The sequence below is a fragment of the Macrotis lagotis genome, chromosome 7 (assembly GCF_037893015.1).
Source record: "Macrotis lagotis isolate mMagLag1 chromosome 7, bilby.v1.9.chrom.fasta, whole genome shotgun sequence".
Taxonomy (NCBI): Eukaryota; Metazoa; Chordata; class Mammalia; order Peramelemorphia; family Peramelidae; genus Macrotis; species Macrotis lagotis.
Genome location: NC_133664.1, coordinates 186360787 through 186374675, shown reverse-complemented (window position 1 = coordinate 186374675; position 13889 = coordinate 186360787). Strand labels below are relative to the sequence as shown.

Sequence of the window (13889 nt, the reverse complement as noted above, 5' to 3'; positions counted from 1 at the left end):
CCACTTGCCCTGTACCCTCCCCCAAATAATCATAACAAAAAATGTGCTTGAGTCTTTGTTCCAACCCCAACAACTCTGTCATGGGTGGATCTCATTCTTTATGATAAGTCCATCACAAAAGTTACTTCCATATTTTTCCACCATTGCCATTGCTGATCCCAACTACCTCCTTTCTTATTTCTCCACTACCATGTACTCTATTTTCTCTCTCCTTTCACTCTGACTCTGCTGTAGGGTCGCTGAGTGGTGCAGCAGACAGATCCCTGGTCCTGGGGCCAAGAAGCCCTGAGCCCCCATACCACCTCTTAGGCCCAGAATCCACCTGGCCCTGTGATCCTGGGTAGGCCTTCCAATCCCAGCCCCTTGCAAGAAGTAAGAAAGAAAATGTGTTATATCTGCCCACTCTCCCCCACCATGGTCCATCCTCTCCTCCTTTATTCACATCCCCACCCCTTCCCCCTGCTCCCCCCTCCTTCTTACTCCAGTTGTCTATACCCCATTGAGTATAGTTGCTGTTTCCTCTCCTAGCCATCTCTGATGAGAGCAAAGGTTCCCTCATTCCCCCTTGCCCCCCCTTCCATATCATTGCAATAGCCCATTGTAATAAAAAAAAATCTTAAGTGAAATATCTTGGACTATTCCCCCTCTCCTTTTTCTTTCTCCCATTCCATTTCCCTTTTTTCTATTGACTCCATTTTTACACCATATTTTACCTTCGAATTCAGCTTTCTCCTGTGTTTCAAATATAAAAGCTCCCTCTACCTGCTCTATTAACTGAGAAGGTTCATATGAATATTATCAGTGTCATTTTTCTATGCAGGAATACATGCCGTTCATCATCATTAAGTCCCTCATATTTCCCCCCTCTCCTCCAATCTCCATGCTTCACCTGGGTCCGGTATCTGAAGATCAAACCTTCTGTTCAGCTCTGGACATTCCAAAAGGAACATTTGAAATTCCCCTGGTTCATTGAAAGCCCATCTTTTTCCCTGGAAGAGGACATTCAGCCTTGCTGGGTAGTTCATTCTTGGCTGCATTCTAAGCTCTTTTGCCTTCCGGTATATTGTATTCCAAGCCCTACGAATTTCCAATGTAGCTGCTGCTAAGTCCTGTGTGATCCTGACATCAGCTCCACGATATTTGAACTGTGTCCTTCTGGCTGCTTGTAATATTTTCTCTTTGACTTGGGAGTTCTGGAACTTGGCTATAATATTCCTAGGGGTTGGTTTTTTGGGATCTCTTTCTCTGGGGGATTGGTGGATTCTCTCCAGTTCTATTTTGCCCTCTGCTTCTAGAATATCAGGGTAATTTTCCTGTAGTAATTCTTTGAAAATGATGTCAAGGCTCTTTTCCTGATCATGACTTTCAGGTATTCCAATAATTTTTAAATTATCTTTCCTAAGTCTGTTTTCCATATCAGTTGTTTTTTCAATGAGATATTTCACATTTTCTTTTAATTTTTCATTTTTTTTTGGTTTTGAAGTATTGATTCCTGATTTCTGTTAAATTCATCAATCTCCCTGAATTCTATTCTTTGTCTGAAGGATTTGTTCTCCTCAGAGAGTTTTCTTATCTCTTTTTCCATCTGGCCAATTTTGCTTTTGAAAGCATTCTTCTCCTCAAGAACTTTTTGAACTGTTCTATCCATTTGACCTAAGCTGGTTTTTAGCATGCTATTTTCTTCAGCATTTTTTTGGATTTCCTTGACTAAGCTGCTGACTTCATTTTCATGTTTTTCCTGCATCTCTCTCCTTTCTTTTCCCAGTTTTTCTTCCAATTCCCTCATTTGATTTTCAAAGTCTTTTTTGAGCTCTATCATAGCCTGAGCCCAATTTCTGTTTTTCTTGGAGTCTTTAGATGCAGGAGCTTGTGCTTCCTCATCTTCAGACTGAGTATTTTGATCCTTCTTGGGCTCATTTGCAAAATATTTCTCAATAGTCTTCCTTTTGTTTCTTTGCTTGCTCATTTTCCTGGCCTGGGCCTGGTTTGGAGGTGCTTCCTAAGCTTTTGGGACACTCCCACAAGGGTCTCGGTGTATGAGGCTCTGTCCTCCCTCCTGGTCTGTGAATGACCATAAGCACCCCCCTCTGCCATGGGGCTGAGGTGGGGGGGCCCTGTTGTTCTATGGGGGGACCTAGACTAGGATCAGGATCTGAATGTGATCAGAGCCCCAGAGTCCTGTTCCAGAGGCAGAGGACAGAGCTCTACAGTCTCTCTTCACTCCTCTCCCTCAGTTCAATGGGCTCATGCCCTGGAGGCTCCTGCTTACCAGCATGGCCTGCTTCTGTTTCCTGGATCAGGGCTGGGGAAAGACCATGCTGCTTGCTGTGTGCCCTGAGGGCTGGGCTCCACATGCTCGCTCTGGCAGAGGTCCCCCGCTGTTTCCCCACTTTGTGCTCGGTGCTCTTTGGGGTGCAGTTCAGGAGACTCCCCCGCTGCTGTGAGCCTCGGCTCCCAGCACCCTGGGGCTGCCTCCGGGAGGCTGAAGTTCTTTGGCTCTGGCAGGCCACCCCTCTGGCAGGCCGCCTCTCCAATCCCAGGGAGCAGAGCCTTTCTGGTCTTTCCCAGGTAATCTTGAGTAGGAGAACTGCCTCACTGGGTCCCTTTGTAGGTTCTCGAAAGTTTAGTTAGAGTCCTTAGCTGATGAATTTTATCAGAGAGGTCCTAAGACTCAATCCCTTCTTGTTGCCATCTTGGCTCCACCCCACCACTTTCATTTTCATCAAAAAAGTGAGGGGTTTCTATCTATTCTTATATAGAACTATTATTCTACCATGAGAAATTTCCTTCCCTTTATAGGAAATGAGATAGGATTTTGAAAAAAAAAATCAGTCTCAAAGTTAGATAGAACCTCAGAAATCATCTAATCCATTACTGAATAAGAATCTTCTCTACAATATCTGCAGTAAGTAGTCTTCTAGCCTTTACAGTAAGATTTCTATAAGGACATTTTTCACTATCACCTGAGATAGTTCATTATACTTTGAGGGAGCTCTAAGGATTAGATAATTTTTCCTCCAATATAAAGCCTACATTTTTGTCTTAGTATCTTCAAACATTTCTCCTTGTTCTACTTTCTAGGACCTCTTACATGTAAGAGTTGCTCAAATATTTTAAGTTATATTGATAATGTATGTCCTTCATTTTTCAAAGAAGACCATGACATCATGAAGGTAATATCATGACATGCACATGAATTGGACTTGAGTGAAGAGGTGCTGTGCCTTAGTCTCACCTTCTCCATAGTCATCTGGGTTCAGGATGACTGGAGATAGCTCTAGATGCCAGACAATCAGAGTTAAGTGACTTACCAAACATCACTATCCACAGTTAGTGAGCATCTGAGGTCAGATTTGAATTCAAAGCCTTCTGATTTCAGGGCTGGCATTCTACCCATTGTGCCATCTGATTGTCCATATTACATTCTCTTTAAGGATGGAAGATAATGAGACTTTTGCAGGACTGGGCAATGATAATTACATTCTAGTCTTTAAGTTACACATACAACACATACATCTACAACTACATAGGTTGTAGTTGGACTTCCGTGGACTGAGAACTGTCTATATCCTAAATATGCCAGTGGTTTTAGACTGTAGAAAGTCTTTTGAAAGCCATAAAATGTGAAATGAAATGATGCCAGAGAGGAAATCTATTCCATTTGTCTGGAACATTCAGCATCCCTGAATAAAAGCATCGTTAGCTGAAAACAAAATAAGCAAAGACAGTCCTTTCCCAATGGAGCTTATCTTGTAATGGGGGAAAGAATTAATATTTGTCACATGATCAGAAAAGTAGCAAATCAGTGACTTTCTCTAAGCTTTTTCACAGTCCTCCAACCCTGCCCCCCAACAAAGGACATATGCACCTGATGTAAAATAAGTACAACTTAACAAGAGACAATTGACTTTCAAATAAGGTACACTCCTTTAATAATTAATAGTAGAGAATTACGGTACTAAAGAGTGCCCACTCATATACTAGTGGCAGTAGTAAAAAAATATACTAGGGTATATGCAGAGCCCCATCCTAGTATTGAGACCTACATTGTTGCAGTGACCAAGTCTGAACAGCCCTTCACCTCCCACCCTTTAAGAAACAATAGAGGGTGGCTAGGTGGTGCAGTGAATAGAGCAATGGCCTTGGAGTCAGGAGTACCTGGGTTCAAATCTGACCTCAGACACTTAATTACCTAGCTGTGTGGCCTTGGTCAAGCCATTTAACCCCATTGCCTTGAAAAAAAAATCTAAAAAAAAAGAAACAATAGAGAGGTGGTTTGGTGGCTTAGTAGATAGAGCACCTGTCCTGGAGTCAGGAGGACCTGAGTTCAAATTTGGCCTCAGACACTTAATAATTGCCTAGCTGTGTGACCTTGGGCAAAAGTCACTTAACCCCATTACCTTAAAAAAATATTTTAAAAAAGGGCAATAGAAGCTGATTTTGCCAAGTAACATGAAGGAAAGGAAGAGTAAATAAGAGGAGGAAGAAGAAAACAAGTTGCTTTTTGACTGAGATAGGTCCTAGGGTCTGGATACTACAGTGATTTTCCTGAACACAGGTACATATACCTACTAACCTTTGATCTGGGGTCTCTAAAGATGTCAAGATATAGTTATCCATTACAAGCATAATATGCAGATGGAAGATCATTTGAAAAAGGCCAACAACCTAGCTATGGCATTATCTCAAAAGACTATGAAGAGTAACAAGAGAAACAAGTAACAAGCAACAGCTTAACTATTAAAAACTGTCTTGAAGGATAAAGTCTTGCTTATGAAATTTTGTTGTGCTGGGGAAAATCCAAAATAGTACATTGATAGAGATACAAACCAAGTGGTAGAAAGAGTAGATACAGTACAGTTATAGTACTGTAGGTACAGAATTACTCCGAAGATTGATCAGAACCTTTCAAATATTAGCTGTTCTTTATAGAAAACTGTCTACTCTTAATAAGTGAGTAAAGGGATAAGAATGCAGGAGATATATGAATTACATATCTTATTCTTCCCCTTCCTCCACAATCGCCTTTTACTCATTCTAAATATAAACTCTTTGAGGGCACAGACGGTTTTATATTTTTCTTTGTATCACCAGTACTCAGCATAGAACCCAGAATATAATAAGAATTTAATTGTTTATTGATTGGATAATTTTTAGCATTGTTATTCACTAAAGCACTTTTCATAATTGAATTCAACCAACAATGTATTGGAGTTACAAAGATGAAAAAAGACAGACCCTTCTGTCAAGAAGCTTTCAAATTAGTGAGGAGCAACACATATTTATGTTATATACATATAATATAGTTTAGAATGAGGGAAGTTCATAGGAGAAAGAGAGACATAAAAGATAGAGGAGGGGGCAAGCTCTCTCCTAATGAGGAAAATCAGGGATGATCTAATCAGAAATGGTTTCCCTTACATTTGTTTTCTTTCAGATGAAACTACACTTGTGTGAAAACACTTTGCTTAATAAAGTTGCAAGTTTACATAAGGTTGGTGGTTTTTTTAAATAAAAATTATGATGGCCTAGATTTGGGAAAAATAGCAAAGACAGAGTAAGTCATCATAATGTTTATTACCTATTAAAATATTTCATGTTTAATTCCATTCTAATGTAATAATTTAATTCAATTATAATGCTTCTCTATATCATTTTTGAAAAAAAATCAGTTCTTCTCCTGGCATGAATTTCAATATATCTCTATATCTGAAAAAGTTAGAGTATCTTTCTCCACTTAATAAGAATGCATATATCTCCTATTGAAGTACTAGAAGGAAGGGGCGGCTAGGTGGCACAGTGGATAAAGTACCGGCCCTGGAGTCAGGAGTAACTGGGTTCAAATCCGGTCTCAGACACTTAATAATTACCTAGCTGTGTGGCCTTGGGCAAGCCACTTAACCCCTGGTTGCCTTGCAAAAAAGAAAACTAAAAAAAAAAAAAGAAGTACTAGAAGGAAAAAGTGCTTTAAGCCTTTGTCATTAAGTGGTGGACACAATTAGATCATAGGAACATAGATTTACAGAAGGGAGGCAGCAAATCCTTCATTTTATAGATAAGGCAAGTAAAGTACAGAAAGGTGGTGACTTGCCCAAAGTCATATATTTAGTAAGAATCTGGGGTAATATTTCAATTATCTTCCTAATTTCCAAGGCCAGAACACAATCCATTATTCCATTGGGTGAATCTGATTCTGCTTAGCATTTTCATTTAACTCAGTTTTCATGATCTTTGACCATCTTCCTATAAAACCTTCTGGTGAGAGATGACTTAAGGTGGCTTGAAAAGAAATAGGAAGTACATAGAAAGCAAGGGGTCTTCTGAATAATGAACTCTGATGAATGGGAAGTCCTTGTGGGCTGAGACTATTTTTATACGCTTTCTTGTTTCTCCATTTCTTAACTGGCACACACACACACACACACACACACACACACAGACACACATACAAAACCCCCCCAAAAAAACTTGTTAAATGCTTATTATCTGACTGATAAGAGGAAAAGTCAATGGAAAAAGGGCAATATTTGACATTTTTTATTGTCTTCCTTGAGAGAAAGGAAGTTTCAAAGATTACACTTTCTGGAAGAGTTTGACTAATATACTAGTATATATATATATATATATATCTGTATATATATATATATATATATATATATATATATATATATATATATATATATATAGAAAGCCTTTGGAGGTTAAATATTTTGACTTCTTGTTGCTGAAGGAGAATCCAAACATCCCAACCACCTTTTGTCTTCAATCTTTGCTTTATGGTATTAAGATACTAGGGATCGGTTTTGTGTGTCTTTGATTTTATTGCCCCTAACTTTTATTTAACAGTGTGAATAGAATGATTTTAAGAGAATTGTGAATTAATATTGCTAGTATTAGGTGCATAATAAATAATTTCTAGGGTTTATATGTAACTTGATTTCATCTTGAATTAAGGTACATTAACTACAGTTTGGGACCTTAATTTGTGGGAAGGTCTCTTGCATCAGAACTATTTTTCACTCTGATTTTTAAATATTCATGTTATTAGATAGAGCCCAAGAGCAATAGGGCTAGAATAAAAGGGATGTCTTACTGTTGCTGTCTTTTTTTTCTTGACTCTATCTATGATTTCATTAGTGTAGAGAATTCCCACTAATTAAATTACAATTATCATTGTAAACTGGCACCTTCTCAGCAATGTAGAAGTCTAGAGAATTTCCTGAGAGCATTAAGATTAAGTGACTTGCCCAAGGTCACACCCATTATGTGTCAAGGACAAGAGGACTTTTTGACTCTGAAGCCTGCCTTCTAACCATCACTCCCCATATTGGTTCTTCTAGACTATCTTAATCTGTCCACAAAATCACTGAAATTCAAGTACAAAACTTATGGGCTCATAGTTAGTAATTTTTATGAAGGTTGATGTGTTATTTTACTATTAATTCTCCATTCAATCTTACAGAAGGATTTACACATAGAAGACCTTAAGTCAATCCTTGTGGAATACAGCACCACCATAGAGGTAGCACAGTTATTGTTTTTATCACTGGAGAGCTTAAATGTGTTAAATGTGCTTGTAAGTAACTGCTAACAAAGTAATTCAACTCATTTATTATGCCTGAGATTCTAGAATTTATGTAGGGAGAAAAATCAGCTGGTGCGTGAGTTGCAGCAATTAAAACAGGAACTTCTGTTGTAAGCATACTGTAATGCTATTCTTTTCAGCTGGAAAACAAAACCAGTAACATCTTAAAGGAGTCTGTTTTTTTTGTTTTCCTTTGCTTTGCTTTTAAGAAATGGATTCAACTTGCATGGCGATGGGCATCTTTACAGGGACATTCTTGAAGGTGAGAAATCATTGCATTCTGAACTTGTACTTGCTCGGATTACAGAGGTATGCTTTTCTGAGTTAAAACTTTTCAAAATTGGTTACACCTGTTCATGGGTTTAATCTTGTATCTAGTTTGCTGAACAAAGAACCTTGCCCTTTGTTTTTTTTTAAGAATTGATTAGTCTACCTAGATGTGTGGCCTTGGGCAAGCCACTTAACTCCATTGCCTTGGAAAAAACCTAAAAAGAAAAAAAAAGAAAAGAAAGAAAAACCTAAAAAATATTGAATAGTAATGCTTATTCTGTAAGTAAAAATAGCAGTGTGGACTAATTGACCATCTTCCAATTGGAAATAAGTTTTATGTTTAGATCTTAGTTAATGATTTTGTAAAACTATTTACTTAATATATTTACTTGGACCATAGTTTTCTTTCTCTACCTTTAAAGGATTTTCTAAAGGAAATGCTTTACTAGATGGTGTGGTACAGTGCTTGACTTGGGATCAGTTCAAATCTTACTTCAGATACATACCTAAAGCAAATCATTCAACTTCTATGTCAGTTATCTCAATAAAAGCAACTGCATCTTAATGATGCACTGGAAATCAAAGCAGATAACTTGTGTAAAACACTTTGCAGCCCCTGAAAATATATCATACTACTAATATGACAGGATGCTGCCCTATTAGCTGCTATGACAACTTTAAGAGGAAGGAAAAATACATGTTTGTATTTTGAATGTTTGAATTCCTTCTGCCAGATTATGTGTGCTTTCCATTTCTAAAGCCATGGAAAACAGTCATAGATTCCTACTATTCCCATTCCGAATGCAAAATGACAATGAGATGATGATGCACAGCCAAACATTCAGACAAAATGAAATGGTCACAGTCTGCCACTGTGATACTTTCCTTTCATCTTGCACCAGCCCAGTAAATTTTTCTATTTCTAACTGTAACCGTAAATCTGTGAGTCACTTTATGACATAAAGATGGGTTACCCCTATGATCAATTGCTATAATTTTGTGTTCTGTGAATCTTTTCGAGGAAAAAGAATTAAATTAGCCATTGTGATATTATGATAGATTTTAGGGAGGAAGGAGAGGTGAAGGCCTAAAAGCTTTCTACTGAATCTTTAATGTGTGAGATAGTGAAAAATAAACACTTCAATGGTGATAAAAAATGAATTGGCAATTTTTTTATCACCCCCTCTAGTTTAAAATTTGAACTAGCTGTATAGGATTTTAGATCTATTCTTAAATAAAGATTAGAAAGGATCCTGCTGTTTCTTTTTTCTTTAGGGTTTTTTTTTTTTGCAAGGCAAAAGGGGTTAAGTGGCTTGCCCAAGGCCACACAGCTAGGTAATTATTAAGTGTCTGAGACCAGATTTGAACCCAGGTACTCCTGACTCTAAGCCAGTGCTTTATCCACTGTGCCACCTAGCCACCCAATCCTGCTGTTTCTCGAATCAGTTCCTTTTCCTCCCTGTCCTTCATTTGCAAAGACACTGTAGTCAACAACTACATCCTCTTATAGGGCAGGGTATCACATTATAGAATTTCCAAATTAAAGTGGTTGATAGTAAGATAGAACTACAACTGGTAAGGTCCTCTCAGATTATACCTGAGCAAGAATTCCCCTGAAATAGCGTCAACCATTGATCACCCTGCCTTGACTTGAAATCAAGAGAAATTGGGAACCCTACCCTTTTCAAGGTTCTTCCTCCTTTATAAACCCTTCTCTGATATAGTTATCCATTCTCTCTCTGTCTCTATCACACACACATACACACACACACACACACACACACACACACACAAACACACAGACAAACACACAGGCCCTTGACCAACTCTCTCCTTTAGGCATGAAGTAAGTGATACTCCAAGAGGGAAAGTGATTTTCACAAGGACACAGTGTCAAAATTTCAATTTGAACCTATGTCCTTCAACTTTAAATCCAACTTGTCCTGAATTTGAAACTGAATTTGAACTAGGATCTTCCTGATTTATAGGCCCAGTGGTATGGCAATTGTGTTGCCTAGATGATACTATATTATAGTTCAATTGATTGATTTAAGAATGAAACAGTTGAGGAGCTCTCTGATAAAATTCATCAGTTAAGGACTCTAACTAAACTTTCAAGAGACAGAACCCACAAAGGGACCCAGTGAGGCAGTTCTCCTACTCAAGGTAACCGGGAAAAGAGCAGAAAGGCTCTGCTCCCCGGGATTGGAGAGGCGGCCCACCAGAGGGGTAGCCCGCCAGAGCCAAAGAACCTCAGCCTCCCAGAGGCAGCCCCAGGGCACTGGGGGTCTCAGCTCACAGCAGCAGGGGAGTCTCCTGAGCTGCACCCCGAGGAGCACCAGACACAAAGTGGGGGAACAGCAGGGCACCTCTGCCAGAGTGAGCACGTGGAGCCCAGCCCTCAGGGCACACAGCAAGCAGCATCCTCTTTCCCCAGCCTTGATCCAGGAAACAGAAGCTGGCAGAGCCAGTAAGCAGGAGCCCCCAGGGCATGAGCCCATGGAGCTGAGGGAGGGGAATGAAGAGAGACTGCAGAGCTCTGTCCTCTGCCCCTGAAAAAGGACTCTGGGGCTCTGACCACATTCAGATCCTGACCACAATCTAGGCCCCCCCATAGAACAGCAGCACCCCCCCAACATCAGCCCCTTGACAGAGGGGGGCGCTATGGTCATTCACAGACCAGGAGGGAGGACAGAGTCGCACACACTGAGACCCTTGTGGGAGTGTCCCAAAAGCTCAAGAAACACTCCAAACCAGGCCCAGGCTGGGAAAATGAGCAAGCAGAGAAACAAAAAAGAAGACTATTGAGAAATATTTTGCAAATGAGCCCAAGAAGGACCAAAATACTCAGTCTGAAGATGAGGAAGCACAAGCTCCTGCATCTAAAGACTCCAAGAAAAACAGAAATTGGGCTCAGGCTATGATAGAGCTCAAAAAAGACTTTGAAAATCAAATGAGGGAGTTGGAAGAAAAACTGGGAAAAGAAAGGAGAGAGATGCAGGAAAAACATGAAAATGAAGACAGCAGCTTAGTCAAGGAAATCCAAAAAAATGCTGAAGAAAATAGCATGCTAAAAACCAGCTTAGGTCAAATGGATAGAACAGTTCAAAAAGTTCTTGAGGAGAAGAATGCTTTCAAAAGCAAAATTGGCCAGATGGAAAAAGAGATAAGAAAACTCTCTGAGGAGAACAAATCCTTCAGACAAAGAATAGAATTCAGGGAGATTGATGAATTTAACAGAAATCAGGAATCAATACTTCAAAACCAAACAAATGAAAAATTAGAAGAAAATGTGAAATATCTCATTGAAAAAACAACTGATATGGAAAACAGACTTAGGAAAGATAATTTAAAAATTATTGGAATACCTGAAAGTCATGATCAGGAAAAGAGCCTTGACATCATTTTCAAAGAATTACTACAGGAAAATTGCCCTGATATTCTAGAAGCAGAGGGCAAAATAGAACTGGAGAGAATCCACCGATCCCCCAGAGAAAGAGATCCCAAAAAACCAACCCCTAGGAATATTATAGCCAAGTTCTAGAACTCCCAAGTCAAAGAGAAAATATTACAAGCAGCCAGAAGGACACAGTTCAAATATCGTGGAGCTGTAGTCAGGATCACACAGGACTTAGCAGCAGCTACATTGGAAGCTCGTAGGGCTTGGAATACAATATACCAGAAGGCAAGAGAGTTTAGAATGCAGCCAAGAATGAACTACCCAGCAAAGCTGAATGTCCTCTTCCAGGGAAAAAGATGGGCTTTCAATGAACCAGGGGAATTTCAAAGGTTCCTTTTGAAATGGCCAGAGCTGAACAGAAGGTTTGATCTTCAGATACAGGACCCAGGTGAAGCATGGAGATTGGAGGAGAGGGGGGAAATATGAGGGACTTAATGAGGATGAACTGCATGTATTCCTGCATAGAAAAATGACACTGATAATACTCATATGAACCTTCTCAGTTAATAGAGCAGGTAGAGAGAGCTTTTATAGTTGAAGCACAGGAGAAAGCTGAATTCGAAGATAAAATATAGTGTAAAAATGGAGTCAATAGAAAAAAAGGGAAATGGAATGGGAGAAAGAAAAAGGAGAGGGGGAATAGTCCAAGATATTTCACATAAGATTTTTTTTTATTACAATGAGCTATTGCAATGATATGGAAGGGGGAAGGCAAGGGGGAATGAGGGAAACTTTGCTCTCATCAGAGATGACTAGGAGAGGAAACAGCAAATATACTCATTTGGGTATAGACATCTGGAGTAAGAAGGAGGGGGGGAGCAGGGGGAAGGGGTGGGGATGTGAATAAAGGAGGAGAGGATGGACCATGGGGGGACAGTGTTCAGATATAACACATTTTCTTTTTTACTTCTTGCAAGGGGCTGGGAATGGAAGGCCTGCCCAGGACCACAGGGCCAGGTAGATTCCGGGCCTAAGGGGTGGTATGGGGGCTCAGGGCTTCTTGGCCCCAGGACCAGGGATCTGTCTGCTGTGCCACTCAGCGACCCTACAGCAGAGTCAGAGTGAAAGGAGAGAGAAAATAGAGTACATGGTAGTGGAGAAATAAGAAAGGAGGGAGTTGTGATCAGCAATGGCAAAGGTGGAAAAATATGGAAATAACTTTTGTGATGGACTTATCATAAAGAATGAGATCCACCCATGACAGAGTTGTTGGTGTTGGAACAAAGACTCAAACACATTTTTTGTTATTATTATTTGGGGGAGGGTGCAGGGCAAGTAGGGCTGGATGGCCTGCCTGGGGCCACACAGCGTGGTGATCTTTGGGTGTCTGGGGCCGTATTTGGACCCAGGTGCTCATGGATCAAGGGCCAATGCTCTGTCTGCCACCCAGCCTCCCCTACTATTATTACTATTTTATTTTATTTTGGGTCTTTTTTTTCTTTCTTTTTTTTTTTTTGGTTTTTGCAGGGCAGTGGGGATCGGGTGGCTTGCATGTCACACGGCTGGGTGATTGTTGGGTTTATGAGGCTGGATGTGGACTTGGGTGCTCGTGGCTCCAGGGCTGTTGCTTCATCCATTGTGCCACCTGGCTATACCTACAATTATTACTATTATTATTTTTTTATTTTAATTTTTTCCTCTCCCCTTTACTTTTTTCACCCAAACAAGTCTATCTATATTCATGGGGGAGGAGGGGTATTTTGTTTACTTGTAAACAAGAATATTTTATTAATGTAAAAAAAACATTTGTACAAAATGAGAATAAAAAATAAATTTAAGATGAAAAAAAAGAAAGGAGAAGGAATTAAGAGCAGAAATAGAAACTCAGATGATTGGGGGAAGTGATCAGCCTTTCTAGACAAACTTCCTACTTAATAGCTTTGGATATCACTGACCAACTCTGATATTAGTCTAGTTATGAAAAAAAAAGAAAACATGCTGGGGAAAGTGAGCTGATTGGGCCATTCTTTTTTCTATTTTAAGTTGGAAGCAATGAAAAGTGCATTAAGGAAACAGAATGAACAAAAATTTCTTTGTCCAGGAAAAAACTGATAGTCTGAATAAAGAAAATGGATTCATGAAGTGACAGCAATACCTTGAATTATAATAAAATGTTTGTCAGGAAAAGCATGTTAAAAAAAAGAATGAAACAGTTACAAAACAATGGAAAGATGTAAAATATTATCCATCTGACTTGTGTGCATACATAGGAGCAACTTGGTGTAGTTGAAAGGGAACTGGATTTGGAATTCTTGGAATTGGGCTCAAATCCTAATTCTATGATTATTTGCATAATTTTGTTAATCCTTAGTCTTCTAATCTATAAAATGATGGGATTGAGAAAATGGCTTCTTTGCTCCCTGCCAGTGCTGAAACTATGTTTCTGTGATAAAGAAGTTAGAGAAAGCTCCTAAGGAGAGAGAAATTTTGAGCTAGCTCTTGAAGATGCTGAAAGACACCAATTGATAAGAAAGTAGGTAGAAGGAAAGGGCATTCCAACTTGGAAAAAAATGCTATTGAGTAGTCAAGTCAATGAAGCAGAAGCTTCAAGCAGAAAGCCAGTTCTCACCCTCA

The 13889-nt window shown here is 39.4% G+C and overlaps 1 protein-coding gene across 1 annotated transcript in view; it reads left to right on the top strand.

Moving 5' to 3' along the window:
• Positions 1-13889, top strand: part of IRAG2 (inositol 1,4,5-triphosphate receptor associated 2) — a 134194-nt gene that overhangs the window by 35678 nt on the left and 84627 nt on the right. Inside the window, 3 exon segments of the mRNA XM_074195309.1 lie at positions 3119-3173; positions 5438-5494; positions 7463-7576. Coding sequence (XP_074051410.1) covers positions 3119-3173; positions 5438-5494; positions 7463-7576 — 226 coding nt within the window.